At 33.6% G+C, this 19,431-nt stretch overlaps 1 protein-coding gene across 1 annotated transcript; it reads left to right on the plus strand.

Annotated features, from left to right (window-relative positions):
- Positions 1 to 4,374: 4,374 nt before the first annotated feature.
- On the plus strand, positions 4,375 to 19,082 carry LOC145574732 (uncharacterized). The gene is made up of 8 exons (XM_081632582.1): positions 4,375 to 4,755; positions 4,975 to 6,390; positions 11,997 to 12,115; positions 14,803 to 15,435; positions 16,149 to 16,449; positions 17,815 to 17,980; positions 18,241 to 18,337; positions 18,701 to 19,082. Exons 2-8 carry the CDS (start codon positions 5,245 to 5,247, stop codon positions 18,816 to 18,818), a joined length of 2,580 nt encoding a protein of 859 aa, XP_081488708.1. The 5' UTR covers positions 4,375 to 4,755; positions 4,975 to 5,244; the 3' UTR covers positions 18,819 to 19,082.
- The last annotated feature ends 349 nt before the right edge of the window (positions 19,083 to 19,431 follow it).

Consider the following 19,431-nt stretch of genomic DNA (forward strand, 5'->3'; position numbering starts at 1 on the left):
TTCATATTACAAAAAAATACTTCATGATGCGCAAATCATATTTAGAATTTATGGGCCATACTAGTCTATATATAGCAACTTAATATCATATATTATATAAAAGTGTTATATAATAAATCATTCAACATGCTTGTCTAAATCACAACATTGAATGTCTATAATTAAGACAACGCATTTCCTAAAATATTTATATTTTAAATCATAATTAGATAATATCGTATATTATTCATGACCAATTATAAAATATCATACATTTTAATTTAGCAATGAGATAGAATCAAATCATATTTTAATCTTGGAAGATAAATCATATTTATTCTCCATGATTTAGGAGATTCTATCCTAAATATTAGCCAAACAAATAATTTTAGAATCAATTATATCCTAATCTAATTATGGGATAATCAAATTTTTAAAATCAATTATTATCCTTTTGGAATATGCTTAGAGTATCCTAACAAATCTTATCCAATGTTAAACACTTTAATTATGGATAATCACAAAAATTAACAACTTTAACTATGGATAATATCAAATAAATAAACTTTTGAAATATTTGATTTTTTCCTAAAATAAAATATTTTATCTCAAATCAAACTAATTTTATCCCAAAATAAATCAGAACTTATCTTGAAATATTTTTAAAATATTTTTTTTTTGGAAAAACCGTGTGCCACCAACGTCGGCCACTGTGGTTGGCTAGCCTAAGCACAACAGCAGTTAGCCATGGTGGCTGGCTGTAGTTAGCAGCCACTGCCGCAGGAAGCAGCAGCAACAACACAGCAGCAACAGTGTGCAACTCCAGCATCCCTTGGACCTCCGCCCTCCTCTTCCCCTCCCTCTTGGACCAGTAGCGGCGGCAGCCACCATGGCTGCGCCACCCAGCCGTGGCTGCCGCCTCTAAATCCTTTTTTTTTATTTATTTTTTTAATTTAATTAAAACAACATTTGTTTAAAATAAATTAAACTAGTCCAAAAATTAAAATTAAATCCCTATTCAATTTTAAAATTAGGGTTCATTATAAAATTAATCCCAATTTAATTCTAACTTTTAAAATTAAATTAATGATCATACACAAAACATTTTTATGCATGAATCAATTCTAATTAAAATTATGAAACATAAAACAATTCGAATTAATTCAAAAACAAGCACAAAAATCAAAATTTAGGGCTCAAAAATTTCGAACATTATAGGAAAAAATTTCGGTCCTCTTCATGGCTATTTTGAGCATAATTAAATCACATTTAATCAATTCCAAGAGTTAAATCACATTTAATATAATAATTGAACCATAATTAAATTAATTTCTCCCTCTTAATTAATTATGAAATTATGAACATGGACTTCAAATAATGGTATTATTATAATTAAACGTGTTCATGCAAGAGATTAACTGATACATTGTAGGAGTTATAGGTACTATAAGTGGAATTTCATGAATTATACTCATAAATACCTAAACCAAGATCGCATGCATAACACACAAGACACATAATCATACCTTTGAAGCATGATCTCCACGAAGCTATTCGATCAGCAAATCAGGGAGAGAAGGGAGAGAATAGAGCCCCAAGCATTGCTCCTCTACTTAATCCACGAGATTCGAATGAGCCGTCCACCAATACTGGATTGGTCGAGTGAATGGGAAAACCACGATCACCACCTTTAATGGGCAACCGATCACCGCACAAACCACCACAACCACGAGACACCACCGGCGCCGAGGAGGAGGAGAGAGCCGTGAGAGAGAGAGAGAGAGAGAGAGAGAGAGAGAGAGAGATTTGAGGGGCTTGGTTTTGTGTTTGCTAATTAGGGTTTGATCTTACTGATCACTGGATGCTATGTTCAACCCTAGGCAACTAGTTTATTTATAATCATATTATAATGAGACTAGGTTACGAAGCCCAAAACCCTCTATACTCCTCTATATGGTCAGCCACCTAGGGGATGAGGGCCATCATGGGCCTCATCCTCTAATGCTCCATCTAGGCCTTTTGTGTGATCTTATAAGATCCGTCTAATTGGGTTTTGACCTATTTTACTAGCCCAAAGATCGTTAGTACCTCTAGATATGATATAATGACGACCCAAATGGACGAACTTTATTATCTCCATAATTTGATCCATTTATATATCTAGTAATTGCACTTGACGAAGACATAAATTCTTCAAAAATATGAAGTCCTACTCCTCTAATCTTAAATATTTTTCCTTTTTAACTAAAAATAAATACGAGTAGTATGTAATCTAAAATTTAAAATGATACAGATAAAAAGGTGAAAAATATCAAATAGTATAATTGGAAAAAAAAGGTATAAAACTTATCAAAGGATATAAAAGAAAAAAAGGTTATCAAACGGTAAAAAGTAAAATAAAAACGAAAAAAAATTTCGCCTTTTTTAGCCATAAATAAATGCTCCCTCCGCTAATACTTGCTCCAGTTCTCCATGTGCGGAGTTTTAGGAGAAATTGGAGAAAGTAATAAAATATAGAGGTTAGTGGAAGGTAAAAGGAGAGACAATCTAAGTGTAATAAAAATATAAATTTATTAGGTCCACTAGTTGAAAGAAATAAATTAAATATTGTAAAAAATTTCCAAATAAAGAAATGGAGCAAGTAATTAAAAACGGCAGAAAATGGAAAGTGGAGCAAGTATTTAAAAACGGAGGGTGTAATAAGTAGTATAACTAAAATAAACAAAATACTTTTCCCAAAAACAATCTAAAATAAGAAGATAAAGAGGTGAAGATAAAGAGGTGAAAGAAGCTTAACTTGGTCCGAAGTCTCAACCCAATACCCAACCAGACTTCATTATATGTTGACCCAAATATACTCATCATAACCTGGTCTATACCCGACACAAATGACCAGATTTCCATTGCGCATCGGTCTATGAGCATGAGCCCTAAGATAGTGATTAGTTTTTTTTTTTTTTTTTTTTTTTTTTTTTTTTGGGTATACCGAGAACCACAAAGACGAGAAATAAGACACGATCATAGAATCCTTTGAAACTATTAGTGAAAATGTTATAATCCATTTGCAACAACCATAATGGACAAAATCTTCTATATAACTAATACTAAAATAATTATTGCTGACATCATCATTAACATGTGTCAGCTGCTTATTAATAAATTTCCCTCCAAAAGTTTAAATGACATCATCTTTTGTTTTTTTCTTTATTTCAAGATAAACTAGTGAGTAGCCTGGGCGTTGCTTCGGGTTGCTACTTTTGTAATTGTACAGTGGGAGTTTTTTTTTTTTTTTTTTTTTTTTTTTTTTTTTTTTGGTAGTAATAGGGAATAAAGAGTCAAGTAGTCATGGTAATTTAATACCCGTCTTAAATCATTAATTCGAACAAAGCCTTTATGCCTACCTGTCTTTTTTTTTTCTTTGAATGAATGTGTGTGTGTGTGTTTTTTTTTTTAAATAATTAGTACATATATATATATATATATATATATATATATATATATATATATATATATATATATATATATATATATATATGTATGTATGTATATTTCTTTTTTTATATTTGTAACATGCTTAATAATTGGCTTAGATGGTTGAAAAGTCAATTTTGTTATAAGTGGTTCTGGTTTGGGTTCGAATCTCCTTAACTTCAAATTTTTTATATGATGAGATGTTGGGTAGGTGACATGACGAAACAAAGGTGTTGTGAAGTGATATGACATCATGAAATGTTTGTGAAGTGACATGGCGTAATTTGGAGGAGTCTACTTGGCATAGTGACGTTTTTATAAACGCCTTTTAATATATTAGTATAGATTTAATGTTTGGAAAAGGTAGATTAATTTACATTTTCCTAAAAGCTTATAACTAAATTTACTAACTACAAATTTTCCTATGGAGGTTAAAAAAATAATTATATAATTGATGGTTGATCTTTGTTGTTTTCTTTCTTTCCTATATAGAAATTTTTTTCCCTATATTTTATCAATGATGGTATGAGTTTGAATTTTCTACCCTTTATTAATTCTTCAAAATTTTTTTATAATGAAACAAAATGACTGAGCTGATATAATGCTAACATTTCATATATTTTATTTTATTTTAATTATGAAGTCAATTAGAATACTTAACATTATTTTTTTTTGCTCAATTTATCTAACAAGAGAAATCATTACTCTCTACTTGTTAAGTTTTTCTTAAATTATTTATATTACTAACATATAAGAGTACAAGTTTAATTGTTAAAACTGTACATCGCACGAGACTAATATAGCAAATTACATATGTGGAAAACCACAATTGGCAATGTTCAATAAACATTATTTATTTATTTTTTTTATAGTAATGAATAAATAAGTTTTGTTTTAAAAAAAATTCAATGACGTGTAGATTATTTGGTAGATCGACGCTCCTCTCTTTCCACCCCCGCTTCCCACTGGTCTCCTGTCTTCTTTTTTGGTTTTTGAGAGATCGCCGGTCTCCTTCACGAAAACCAAACCTCATCATTTTACACACCCAAAAAAAAAAAAAAAAAACCCCAAAAAAATTAATCAAACACAAATTCTATCATATAATTCTAATTATTTATTTTACAATAATAATTAAATTGAATTTTTATAAGACCACTTCTTTGATATATATATTTTTTCTCTTTCTGATATCCATTATAGATTTTTTGTTCAATTCTTCGAACTTTAAAAAGCTGATATGTTGGGATTTGGGTTTGTTCAATACTATAAATACGAATTGATATTGAGAAGAAGACGGCTTCCGAGGTACGCTTCTTCATTGTCGAGTGCCCTAATTTTGTATAAAGTAGCGCTTTTTTTTTAAAAAAAAAAATTCAAATTGATGATTGTTGGAATAAATTTGGTTAATGGGTTGATTCATAACCAGAAATTTGATTCTGGGTTGCTTAAGTTTTGAGCTGGGGCTTGACTTTTTTTTTTTTTTTTTTTTTTTTTTTTTTTTTTTTCTGGTTTCAATTTGATCAGGTTATATGTTTTGAACGATGAATCAAAGTATGTTTAGAGTGCTGCTGTTACTTTTGTAAATACTATTGATTTTTAATTAAGAGTTGGCGTTATTGGTTGTTCTGATTATTGTGATTAGATGGGTTTTTTAGCCTGAATTGTTGGTGTGAAGAGGGGTTGTTTTGTTGTATACTGTTTAAGGTTTTTGGAATCGAGGCCGTAGAAGGTTGGGGTTTTGAGGTCGTGTATTAAGGCAGTTTGGGTGTAGTGTGTGTGTGTGGTTTGTTGAAGATGACGGATGTCCGGCCATTGCAGCAAAAGGCTGAGAGTGCGACTGATGCTCGGGCAAATTTTGAGCGTGGACTAGAGGAGCTTATGCGTGGGCATTTGGATGATTGTATGTCATACGCCACGTGTAGCTCAGCCCGAAATACTGAGGATGAGGATGAGGAGAGTGATCAGCTTGTGCGTAGAAGGCGGAGGTCTGATCTTGAAGGGGATGATCTAGCAGAGTCTTCTGCTGCTAGGAGACGGCACTCAAGAAGGTGGGCTGCGAGGCAAGCACAAGAGATGATTGCAACTATTGAGAGGCGGAACCGGGAGTCGGAGTTGATGGCTCTTGCAGGCTTGCATCCTGTTTCCATGCTTGATTATTCTTTTTTGAGGGAATCTCAGTCTCCAAATTCACGCAGGTCGGGAGCGGCGGAAAGGCCAAGTACTCGGGCTTCTGCTATCTTGCAAATGTGGCGAGAATTGGAAGATGATCATGAGTTGAATCGTGCTAGAGAGAGGGTTAGGGAGAGACTGAGGCATCAAAGGAGCATGGATAGCAATACTGATGTCTCAACCATAACAATGTCGGAAAGTAGAGCAGATGAGAATCAGGGTAGTGTGGAGGATGCAAGTGAGAGTGAGCATGATTTTGAGGCTTGGTCTCATGATCAGATGGAGATCCGCAACGCACAGGGGAATACTAATCATTCTAGCAGAGAGCAATCTCCTGATCTTGGTGAAGTGGAGAGGGAAAGGGTGAGACAGATTGTTCGTGGATGGATGGAGAGTGGGATAAGTGAACGCTCTTCTGATGCCACAGGGAGGATTAATAACCCTAGAGGAGAATGGCTTGGTGAGACTGAACGTGAACGGGTGAGGCTTGTGAGAGAGTGGGTGCATACATCAAGTCAGCAAAGAACACGGGGAGGACGTACGGAAGATCAACTTGTTGGATTAGGAGCCGAAGTCAATCAGGTTCATGGTGGCCTTGTTCGCCAGGAAGAAGGTCAGACAGAGCACATTCGGAGAGATTTGTTGAGATTACGTGGAAGGCAAGCTTTAATAGACCTGCTTATGAGAATAGAACGTGAAAGACAGAGAGAGCTTCAGGGTTTATTAGATCAACGGGCTGTTACAGATTTTGCTCATCGTAATCGCATTCAGGTCAGTCAGTCAGTCACCGAGCTGTTCTGCTTTCTGTAATGTATATGAAATGAAATCCTAATTGTTTATAAGTAGAGTGCTGTGCCCACGTTGATAATATGTGATGAGGATACAGGGTCAAAACACTAATTATCAGATCAATCAAAATTGAACTAATATTATTCAAGATCATGCTGTTACACATAATGATTTTTCATTTCGTGCTGGACATGGCAGCTTCTATAAACCAGGAAGTGATTTTAGAAAAATGTAGTGCAGTGAATTATGGAGAGTTGGAGACTGATGCTTGTAGGTTTTACAGATATTGTGTTGGACGTAAATTCCTCAGACATGCTAAAATTCAAATAGAATAGTGACTAAGTACTAATTTTTCCTCAGTTGTGGGAGAGGAAGGCTGTTGACAAGGAGAACTGAGATTTATTTATCTTCATCTTACTTGGAGTGCTGAAGAGAGAGTTAGAATTGAGTTTAGACTTAATTTGAGTTGAAATGTTTATATATTCTGCAGGCCTAGCTCTACTAAAGAAATGCGACTTAGTCCTATAACTGGATATCTGAGATTTTTCATAGAATAGGCTGTAAAATATACTATATGTGAATATTCAAACAATAGCTAAAAGGATTAGCAATTATATGAAGAACTATGGTGAATAGTAGTAGTGTGTCAAAAGTACAATTGAGAAATTGCAATGTTTTGTTCCATGCAAAAGGCTCTTAAGTTAAGAAAGTCATAAAGATTGGGGATTATAACATGGCAAGAGAGTCTCACTAATGAGCATATTTTAAATTTTTGTTGATAAAGTAACAACCTCAACATCGAGGCTGTTAGGTACTTGGGTATAACTTGGTTTATAGTGAGGAATATTCCAAGGTTGAAGATGTTTCCGAGTACTTGTAAATGAAGTATGTAAAAATGTTATAAATTCAATATTGTACATCAATAAGCATGCTTCTATACAAATTTTGATTGTATTATGATATAAACAAGACTTGATGTTTTTTAATTTAGCTTTTTACAATCTTCAACAAAGGGTTCTATCTTAAATTCAAAAGCTTCACATGGTGAATGTTAGATTTAGTTTCACTCACCTAACCAATGTACCTAAGCTTGAATTAAGTCTTAACTCAATAATTTCTCATTTGGTTTCACTGCCAATATCAATATAATTTCATGGTTTAGGTCACAATTAAACACATGTAACGACTTTTACAATGAACAGTCACAACTCCTAAGGATTTTTTCTATTCTATAATGGAACTCCCAATTAGGCCCCGTTCAGTTCACCTTATTTTTGCTGAATTGATATTATTTTTACTAAACTGAAAATAATTTTACTGAACTAAAATTATTTGTACTGATTTTCTATTATATTTCATCTTTAAGTTTACTGATTTTTACTGAATTGAAATTATTTTTATTGAACTGAATTAAAATTATTTTTAATGAAGTGAAATTATTTTTACTAAATATTATTTTTTTAAGGTGAAGTGAATAGGGCCTTAATTAAAATGTCAAGATTGCTCTTAAAGAATATGGATATAATCTTACAAATTTAAATGAGTTTAATCAACAATATTGCCATGTTATAACTTATTTTTATTGATGTGAACATATTATTTTTTTTTGCTGAAGTTAATTCGTTTTTGCCAAATTTTCTTATTTTTACTGAAGTAAATATTATATGAATAAAGTGAAGACAATAAAGCCTTAGTATGCTTAAAAATTAGATTTACAAACTTTGTATTTCAAACAATCAACTATACGCATCACATGCATTTAGGGGTAGTTTATAGATTTATAATCATCCATAACTCTCTCTTAAATGAAAGTAGGTAGGCAACACTAATTCTTGAAATAAATCAGATAAATAGCTCAAACACTTCGTAACTTAATAATAATGATTCTTTGAAATGTGTATGCACAAATTATGTTGGAAGCTTAAGATCCTTTCTTGGAAAAAATAACAATTAAACATTCATAAACAATATAAAAAGATCTTAGTTTGAAATCAACTAACCATTTTTTATGCTCTAAGGCCCCTAAAATAAATTGAATTATGACAAGTATTGAAATTTACATTTATTTGGTTACATGTATCTATTCTAGGAAGGAAAATAAAATATATTGATACATATCATGATGTATTGATGTTGATACCAAAAGTTACCTTACATTGCATAGCATCAGCATGGAATGAATGATATGAATTTTGACCCTAAAATAAAAGTAACCGATAACAATAAACTTAATCACTCTTGAAAATAAGATTAATGGTTATGTAATGCCGGGTAAATTCCACAAAGGAATAAACTCAAAATTTGTAATCTCCACGAAAATTAATTATAATGCAATACAATTTCTTATACATAAACCCTAATAGTATAAACTTTGTTTTCAATCTACACCAATTAGTTTATACTTCCTCCATTCTTTTTCAATAAACTTAGTTTTCAATCTACACCAATTAGTTTATACATAAACCCTAATATTATACATAAACCCTAATAGTATAAGATAACAATAAACTTAGTTTTCAATCTACACCAATTAGTTTATACTTCCTCCATTCTTTTTCAATTGTGATGTTGGAGTTTTCATGCTTGCCAATGTACATTTTATATCATTAATATATTTTATTTTACATTAGTAAAAACTATAAGAATTTAACACCTGACTATGTTTTTCCGAACATAAAATTCATAAAAGGTGGTTAAAGTAGCTCGTGTGAATAGTGCAAAATCTCAAACATTGCGATTAAAAAAGAATGAAGGAAGTATATTGTTGTGTGTTCGGGCACCTTATGGTACATACCTCTTGTCCAGCAACATAGTTGGTGTAGATTCGTTTTTATTTCAAGGAGCACTCTTTCAAATCTGAATATTATGATTAGGTGTAGACTACCTACCCCTTATGCATGTTTTCTTCTTTAACACTGATATGAATGTTACTCAAAGATGTCTAAGACTACCACCTTGGACAATGCATGTTTGGAAATGAATGATTGAACTTAATTTTAACTTTTTTCAAAAAAAAATTACTACCTCTATTTCAAATTATATGCAACGATTAGACATTTTCTACTCACACTTTATGTAATCGTTGCAGATAATTTGATGCGGAGGTAGTAGTTAAGATTAGACAAGATAAGTGAAATTAAATTTTGACTAACTCTCTTATAAATTTTGCTATTACATTGAAATTAAGTAGTTGATATAAGCTCAAATAAGTTGAACCAAACAGTGCCTTAGTGATTTTATTACTTAATGATACACTATGTATCAGCTCTTGTATGGAGGATGATGCTACCACATCAACAAGTGTTTAAAAATATATATTAGCATAATATAGCATGGTTCCTTGTATGAGATGTATCATTAGGATTGTTGAATCTGGAGAGTTAAACTAATTATAAGATCTGCCTCATGGCTTATGTTTATATGTTAATTCCTCAAACGCCTGTGTGGGTCTCCTGGCATGTTGACGTAGCCATACCAGTCCACGGGTTAGTAAATACTGTAAAGTTCATCTGTTTTCACCTACACTTCTTAGGAGGCCGATTTCATTAGATATCCTAATACGAAGTTTGTGGCACCATAAATGAGCTCTTTATTTATTTTTATTTATTTATTTTTTGTGTTAGAGGGGTTCTATTTCTTTTGATAGTAGGCCTTCCCTTATTTGTCTTTCACTTTACCGAGTTGCATAATTTCAACATTTGTGCAGTGTTGTAGATTCCCCATTGCTGCCCATCATGGGAGTCCAAGGGTAGAAGTTTTGTAATGAAATTTAAATAAATGGCAAGCTGATGAGGAGCCAAAATATTTCTTGTCTTGTTTATTGTGCTCATTCAGTTAATGTTATCCCTGAATAGTTGTTCAGGCTGGGGCGGGGGTATGTTAATTAATTGAATGAAAAATGAAATAGAGGTGTAACAAATAGATGGTCACTCAGTTGCTATCATTTATACTTATGTGTTGGTTTTTGAACCTAAGGTTCAACAATCCTTCTCACCCTTCTTATATTATGGGTATGGCCCCGTTCCATTTCATCCTAATTCTAAATGTATATAGTGTTTGGAAATTCAGAATGTACTTTCAACAATCTTGTATTGTTGTGATAGATGGGTAGGGAAATGACAAATCTAGAGGCTATGTAGTTATGTAACGAGTAACATGGAAAGGGACAAGGAATTGCTCTAAATTTATATTTAGTTTACTTAGCATTCCCTTTCTCTTTTTCCATTTTAATTAATTGGTTCACCTTAAGTTCTGGAATCTTGATCTCCTCCCCTTTCGATTAGATTTTCGCCTTAATAAGTAGTTGTGTCTTGCAAGATTGATGTTTCTGTAAACGTATATAAAAAGGCACACTAAGACAACGGGGATTTCCCTGCAGCTTAGTTGGCCTTTATACACCTTGTTATGCTACGTTGAAGTGTGGCACACTTTAGTAAAATTGAAAAAATGCTGGGAAAAAACAGTTGTGTGCCTAGCACTGCCTTGATCGTCTTGAAAAAATAATAAACATTTTGAAATATTCAACTTTGTAAGATTTAGGGTTTGTATTTTAAATCTAGATCTGAAATGTTGCTGAAGAAGTATGATACATTAAGGCTTTCAGTGATTGAAGAGAGGTGACTCTTTAGATTGTGCTCTCTCTCCATCTCTGCATCCAATATAGCTGGTGATGGGGCATGATGCAAATTGTAGGGATGGAGTAAAGTTAGAAGATGTTATGACAAAGGAAAGAGTTGCAGGGGGCACGGACAAGGGTGGAGCCAAGGGGGGGCTGGGGTGGGCCATGGCCTCCCCTTTGGCTCAAGATAAATATTAAATTTTGCTTATACTTATTATAAGTTGTAGTGTAGAGGAGTTGGTTTTTGCCATGTGATTGTGGATAAGAGGTCAAGAGTTCAAACCTAGAAACTAACATTTTTAGTTTTTATTTTATATTTTTATAGTAAATGTAATCAACAAACTCAATATTAGTTGTGGTTTGCGAAATTACACATACATAGATATGATCTTGGCCCCCCTCAAAATTTTTGGTAACGCCACTGGGCACGGAAGATGCTATAACATGAAGGGAACTAAGAAATGGAGTGTGGCCAATCTAACAAATCAAGAAGGGATAAATATTATGTCCCCCCCCCCCCTCCAAAGACACACACGCACATTCCTCTTGTTCTACCCACTTTTTGTTTTGTCAGTGGTTGTTATTACCCGTGAGTCCTTGACATGGTTCTTTTTCAAGAGGGATCTTGCAGTCAATGCCTGTTGCCATCTTGTATTTATAAACGATTTTATAATAGTTTACTTGTATAGTAGTGACATTTAAAGGGTTATATTGAGATCCAGCCATCAAGGTATGCTGTGAAGATGTTTATCCAATGTTTGGCAGGCATTTTTGCGAAGTTTTTGAATGGTTGAGGTAGAGATACCATTCTGTGTTCCTGCAATTTGTTTTGTGCACCACATTTTTTTGAAGTTTTGATAATTCTCCAAGTATGACAACTTTTTATCTTGATTGATCAAACACTGCAACTTAGCTTCTCAAGGATTTTTTTGAAAAAACTATTAACGTCATTTGTGATTTGTTATTCCAGTCATTGCTCAGAGGTAGATTTTTGAGGACTGAAAGAATTACTGAGTATGAAAGGCCGCCTTCAGTTGCTGCAAGTGAATTACTTCAGTTGAGACAACGAAACACTGTTTCTGATTTGAGGTGTGCTAATTTTTCCATTGTTTACATTGTGTTGGTTAGTTAGATGTTATTCTAGGAAGCTATGCATTATCTTATACTCCCTCCGTCCCATATTTTAACTGCCTGTTTTCCTAATTGGGTGTCCCAAAATTAAGCGCCTGTATATACCCCCACTTTATACCTTTTAACATACTAGACTTCCCTATATACCCTTAAACCCATATGTACTTCACACATGCTTTTCATTATTGTCTCTACAAAAAAACAAGAAATTGTACATGCTTTTTATACTTCATTCATTTGCATTTAAACCCCATTTAAACCCGTGAAATATGAGAACGAGCACTTCTAGATGGGATGGAGGGACTTATTGAACTTTTGTTAGTTCCTAATATAGTGATTTTTCTCGTGGTCATTATTCATGCTGATGCAAGCTATTATATATGGAATATCATTAGTTATAATGTGTATAACTGTACAATTATATTAATTTATATATATATTCATGTGCAATAATCTCTTTAGACTGGCTTTTGCCATAATCTTTTTATTTTTATTTTGAATTGTGAGCTACTGGTGGTAGGGAACTGGGTTGCAAATAAATTTTACTGTGACTTTTACTGTGTACAGGTTTTTTTTTTGGTTTGAAGCTGTGTATTGGATTTGATGATCTCACTTTTGTGTGTATCAAAGGAATATACTTGTAACATCGCTGTAATTTTGCAATGTTTGCTCTTTTGACACTATTTACAGTTTTACACACTCCTCGTTAATCACGTATAGTGATTTATGCGTTAGGAAAAAAATATAGTTATATAGATTCTTGGTAGATCCTCTCGATATTAATTTAAGATTAACTTTTTATTAATTCTATTGTTATATATAAATAATGTAAGGTTGAATTGTGCTTAGCGTTAATGCCTCCCCATGTTGCAATGTTAGCGTTAACTTTGTATGAATATTTGGATGTTGTTAGACCCAACATCATGTAAATGTATCATATGAAATTCAGGATACTATGATTAGAAATGAGAAATAGAGAGAATCAAAGATGAAAACCAGCATATGCTTTAGTGGTCTAACTTATGCAATTAGCCATTAACAAGCTTGCGACCACCATCTCTATGTTGCCTTTATTTTCACAAATAGCAGGGTAGAGCATTCTATATGAGTGAGTTGTTTCCCTTATGTATAAATTTACTAATCGTGAAATTGTTTATACCTCATCAAAGTTATTGATTTCATTGTATCTCACATTTTGAGATATAAGTGTGTGATTTGATTATTCTTGCATGTGTTGAATCTAAATGAGTGTTATCGGTATTGGATTCAAGGAATGTCTGAAGACTAATAGCCTTCAATACATATCTTCTATCTTAGACCTAAAATTAATCTCTTCACCATGCACGTGGTACACCTTTCCAAATGAGCAAATGAGAAAAACAATAGCTTTGGGGAGTAAGGAAATCCTAGTTGTATATTGGAATCTATTGGGATTACATCACCCATATTTTAGAAAAATGGAAGTGTGCAATTGGTTGAGTAAAAACTAATGTTAGTGAACATTAGTAAATAAATAAAACAATCAAAGTCAATGAATAACAAATTACTGAAATCAAGTTCGGTGGAGTTTTACGTATCCATAATTCCAATGGTCCTATTACTACATTTAAAAAAAATAACCAAAACCTCTTTTATTCATGTTGAATCAGGAAAAATATTCTGTTAAGCTAAACCCCATTAATTGAAAAAAAAGTTCAGGTTAAAGAAAACCTGAACTGCATATGGCCTAATATTTAAGCTTTAGTCAGGCAATCATTTGGAGCTGCAAAAACCCCTAACCTTTGCAATTGAGTGATGAGATGGAGAAGTAAGTTGAGAGGGGGAGTCTAGATGATTAGAGAGAATAGGAGGCTATGAGTAAGTGAGAGAGAAATGTTGAATTCTGGATGGGAGGTTGGTGAATCAATATAAAGGGGCAAAACTGCAAAAGAGCCAAACCTTGGTTGATTATTATGGAGGAATTAGTTTTCCTCCCTTTGAGGCGTTTTGATGGATTCTTTTGTTTAGCATGCATGCTCTGCATGCTTATCATTAATTTTGAACTGTTGTCTTTTAATGAGGGATTGATTTTTATCCAGGCCCTTGTTTTGTATAATGCAAGCTACACCCGCTTTTGAATGTGTTGTTTACATCTATTAAATCCTGTGTAATCACAAGTATATGGCTGCAGTAGTAGATATACCTTATTACTTATTGACTTATTGTTTCTCTTTTTTTCTTTTCCCCCGAATGATTGTTTTTTGAATCTATTTGTTTCAAGACTCCCAATGGATTTCCTGTGTATATCTTTATGAATGATATGTCTAGCCTATGTTACTCGGACTCTTCATTTCACCTCTGTACCCGTGTCGGACCCTCGACACTCGGACATGGGTGGGACACTTGGACACTTCATTTTAGTTCAAAATCATTGAATTTTTTCAAGAAATAGCCGGGTCGGACACTTGGACACGTATCCGTGTTGGACATGGGTACCCGAGTCCAAGTAACATAGTGTCTAGCTAGTCATGCAGTTTAGATTTTAAAATTGTTAATTCAATTCAAAAGTTGGGTGAATGAAGGTGCCTGTTACCTGGATCTTAAATTTAATTTAATATTTGTGCTCGAAATTTTATGAATGAGTCTTACACTATGCCATTTTCCAGAGAAGGTTTTCGCTCTAGAGAGTCCAGCCTAGAAACTATTGTACATGGTCAAACAATGAGCAACTCTGGGGCCTCATTTGGCGATCCAGGTAGTGATTTTCCAATTGATCAGGAACGACTTGACATTCCAATTGAGGTTCATGGTTTGAATTCGCACCAACTGCAATCTAGGGTTCATGGTGATGGAGTTAGTGAGTTCACAAATAATACCATAATTTTGCCTGATGGATCTTCTGCTGATCTCTTGGCTGGGGAAGAAAGTGCTATTCATAGGGGGGATTGGCAGGAACAGGTCACAGGAGATGAGCAGAGGAGCTTGCTGCAGTCAAATTCTGCGGTTCTTAATCAATGGAGTGATAACTCGCAGCCAAATATGAATGGTAATTGGCAGGAAACTGCAGGAAATGCTTGGCAGCCGACTGCTGAGGGGAATGATAGTGAAGAAGAGAATAATTTAACTGGTCAACAAATTTGGCCTGACAATGGTTCTCGAGCAACATTAGGGACTTCGTCTCGAGGGTTTTCTAATCCTCCACGAATTCAACGTGGCATTTCAACTAGACAAGTCAATAGATTTTACCCTCCTGATGATGATAATGTTTACAGCATGGAGCTTCGTGAACTGCTTAGCAGGTATGCATTCTGGTGTATGAATTTATTATGCATACGAGTACTAGTTTTGAAACCTCTATAAGTGTCATACACATTAACATATAATATGTAAATATATGTATGGTTTTTCAGATGTGTAATAACACATGTTTTGACAATTTAATGTTGATTGCACCATTTTGATCTTTGCACTTGCACAAACTTTCATTACATTTTCTTACTAACCTAAAAAAACAATCGTTGTTCTAAAATATTTCGATTAGTCTCAATGTATGGTTTTAAAATATCAACTTCTAATAATATTTTATTTAAAGAATTCTAATAATAATATGATCAGAGTTATGCGTTAGTAAGCATGAAAGTTATCTTATTTCAATTGAAATAGAGTACATAGCATTATATTTCTTCTGTTCTCTTTTAACTGCAATGTTGGAGGGATGCACAATTTTTAAGGAGAGGAGATAGATATAAAGTAATACAAAGAGAGAAAAAAAAAAGGGACCCATTCCTGTTTCTTTACACTTTTACTTCATTCCATTTTTGCAATTAATTTTCATTTTTACCTCCAGTACTCACTCACAGGACCTACTTTTGCCACTTGCAACCCCAAAACTTCTCTCTTTTTGCTTTTCTTAATTTTCGTGCAACTAGTTACAATCAAGAACGTTGAGAAACTGAGGTAGTAATAGTATTGATCTCTTTAAACACCTGAAGTTTGGTTCCCCTTCTTCCAGGAGGAGTGTTTCAACTCTTCTTGATAGTGGATTCCGTGAAAGTCTGGACCAATTGATACAATCTTATGTGCAAAGGCAAGGTCGTGCTCCTATTGATTTGGATCTTCATAGAAATTTGCCCACTTCTGTTACATCACGGCGTGATCTGGAGTCTCAACCAGAGGAATCAAATGCCAGTGATACAGACAGTCGAGTGCCTCTTGTTCATCCATCTCCACCTGTACCACCTCCGCAGCCCCTCTGGCAACGGACTATTCATCATGCTAACTGGTCTAGGCATAGCATGCATCGTTCAGAGCTGGTAAGCTTATTTGCATTTATAGTATTCAATCTTATGTTCTAGTTAACTTCATAGTCCTGCCATGTGATATGAACTCATTAGGTAAGAAAGGGTTAGTGATACAGATTTTATTTAGTTATTAAGTTCCAAATTTGTCCTTCAATAATGATCAAAGTAACTAGGATAGATTTGAAAGTTTCAGATTACTGTCTACTGAAATAATTTCAAATCAATCCTCAGTGAAGATATTCCGACTATAAAAACTTTGTAACACTCCTGAGTTGAGTAGGAAAACAATTAGCTTAAGTTAAACGTGTGAACCTTATATCTGTTTAGTATACATATTTCGTATAAACTTTAACATCATTAACCAATCAGTTTAGGTCACCAATTATGATCAATAAGCTTGTGAACTACCAATGCATAACCCTTTTAATTGTATTTGCTATCCAAGTTTTTCTCTTGTATCAAATATAACTCACAAATGAACAATTAATTCAAACGAAAATAACTTGGAACCTTAAAAATCAATGATGCAAACTAAAAAGAGATAACACGAACTTGTTAAATATCCCACTTCAAGAGTGAAGCAAAACTACATTGGATCACAGGAATCTATTAGAGTTTGATAGTGGCACTTGGAATCTCTTCAGAAAGCAGGATCCAACCTTCTAAAGTTGTACCATCAAAATTTCCATTTGTAGTATGGCCGTTTTCAAGTTTGAATAAGAGGTGAATGATGTTGAGAGATATGGCCTTTAAGATGGCTAGTACTGATGACTTCAGTTATATCTGTCTGATGTTGGCATGCACATTTAGGCCCCGTTTGGTTTGATGTAAAACATTTTCAATGTAAAATTAGTTTTCATGGAAAACATATTTTCAAGGAAAAGCAGAATTGCAATTTAGTTTTTATTTGTTTGGTTGCATACAAGAAAAGTTTCAGAAAAATCAAAAATAGGAGTGGGAATGTGAGGATGGATGAGAGGTAAGTAAAAATGAGGTGGGAAGTAAATGTGGCTTCTCTATTTTGTAAAGTAAAATGTTTCCTATCATTTAAGGATGCAATTTTCCACCATTGGAAAAATCATTTTCCACCCCTTCACAAACCAAACCAAAAAAACAAAAAAAGGGAAAATCATTTTCCATGAAAACATTTTACATCAAACCAAACGGGGCCTTACTGTATGATGGGAATGATGAGTACTGTGATCTTTTGTTGATCTTCTAATCTTTTCTGTCATCACTAGAAAACTTTATTGCTTTTACTTGTAAAGGGCTCATATTCAAACAATCCATTATGATTTTATGATATTGGGTCTGGTCTTTACAATTGTTTCTATGGAGGTTTAATTTGATTATCCATTCATTGCTGCCCATTGACAGGAGTGGGAGATGATGAATGATCTTCGAGCAGATGTTGCTAGGCTTCAGCAAGGTATGAACCACATGCAGAGGATGCTAGAAGCCTGCATGGACATGCAGGTTGAGTTGCAGCGTTCTGTTCGGCAAGAGGTTTCTGCAGCTTTAAATCGATGTACTGGTGGACAAGGTTCTTTTCATTACCCCACTTATGTTTTCTTCCTGGTATAAGTTTGACAAATCCCCTTCCCAAATTACCCCTAAAATATATGAAGTGAAGGGTTAATGAATAAAATATAGCCTCTCTTAAGAATTTTTGTTGCTGGCATGCCTGGGACTGGAACTGCTTTACACCCTCCTCCTTTTCCCTCCCTTTCAACTGTGTTCAACATTAATTGATTACCTTAGGGTGAATGACAAATGTCTACTGCTAACTTATTTATGGTTCAGGTGCTGAGACCTCAGAGGACGGCTCCAGATGGGGACATGTGAGGAAGGGGACATGTTGTGTTTGTTGTGATAACCATATTGATTCTCTGTTGTACAGGTATGTTGTAATTTTACTCTATATTTTGCTAAATTGAGGTGTGTGTGTTTGTGTTTTAATGTTTTGAAATAACTTATACTTGAAACATTCCCTTATTTTTTTTTTTGTTTTGAAATAATTCAACTTGAAACATTCCCTTATTTATATCTCCTCGTGACCTCGTCTCATGGGAACTCTTATATTCTCTCCCCATTACATGTCAACATGGGTCTTGTATATAATTTGTCTTATAGAAGAATGAGTTGATTTTTCTATACCTCCTCAAGTCCTCATACAGGCTCTTTTCTATCTCTTTTTATTGTACAACACTCCTATATGAATACATGTGGTTGTTTATTCTTTGATACATTTTCCTTTTCACAGATGTGGCCACATGTGCACCTGTTTGAAGTGTGCGAATGAGTTGGTTCGTGGTGGAGGCAAGTGCCCTTTGTGCAGGGCACCCATTGTTGAGGTCATCCGAGCTTATTCGATACTGTAAATAATGAGCATTTGTAAGGGAATGAAAAGGAAATCAAGAAAGGGATAAGCCCAAGTGAAGAGAATGAGTGATGAATATTTTATTGATAGCCATTCTTTTGCGTCACCTACTGGATAGAGCTCTCCAGGGCTTTTCTGTCTAGTTGCCTTAGTTCCCCTTATCATATGTGCAGCTTATTATGCGTCGTACAATTGAGTTATTATATGGCATATATCTGATTCTGCATTATTTCCTCAATAAAAACGTGATCAATTCTTGTCATTATTACAGGTGTGAAGTGTAATTGCCAACTAGTTCAGAACCCATATTTGCTTATTAGAAAAGTTGCATACAAAACATAATCATTGGAAATAAAAAAACTTCTAAAAAAAAAAGAAAAAACCCATATACATGTGATGTACTTTAATATGCATCTCAATTCTCAATAAACATACGAAAATAGATAAAATGAAATACAAAAATAAATATATCATAAATGTATTCAATAAATATACAAAAGTAAAATAAAATGAAATGCAAAAATAAATATATCATAATAACCAATTATTCCTTTTTTTTAGGCAATAACCAATTGTTCCTTAATTAATTTAGGATAAATATACAGTACTTTATT

The sequence above is a fragment of the Chenopodium album genome, chromosome 13 (assembly GCF_948465745.1).
Source record: "Chenopodium album chromosome 13, dcCheAlbu1.1, whole genome shotgun sequence".
In the NCBI taxonomy this organism is placed as follows: Eukaryota; Viridiplantae; Streptophyta; class Magnoliopsida; order Caryophyllales; family Amaranthaceae; genus Chenopodium; species Chenopodium album.

Bases quoted from the DNA above. Each gene is read 5' to 3' on its own strand.
- LOC145574732 (XM_081632582.1), top strand. From the start codon at position 5,245: ATGACGGATGTCCGGCCATTGCAGCAAAAGGCTGAGAGTGCGACTGAT. The intron at 12,116-14,802 runs GTGTGCTAATTT...GCCATTTTCCAG, and splicing joins AACACTGTTTCTGATTTGAG to AGAAGGTTTTCGCTCTAGAG. The intron at 16,450-17,814 runs GTAAGCTTATTT...GCCCATTGACAG, and splicing joins GCATGCATCGTTCAGAGCTG to GAGTGGGAGATGATGAATGA.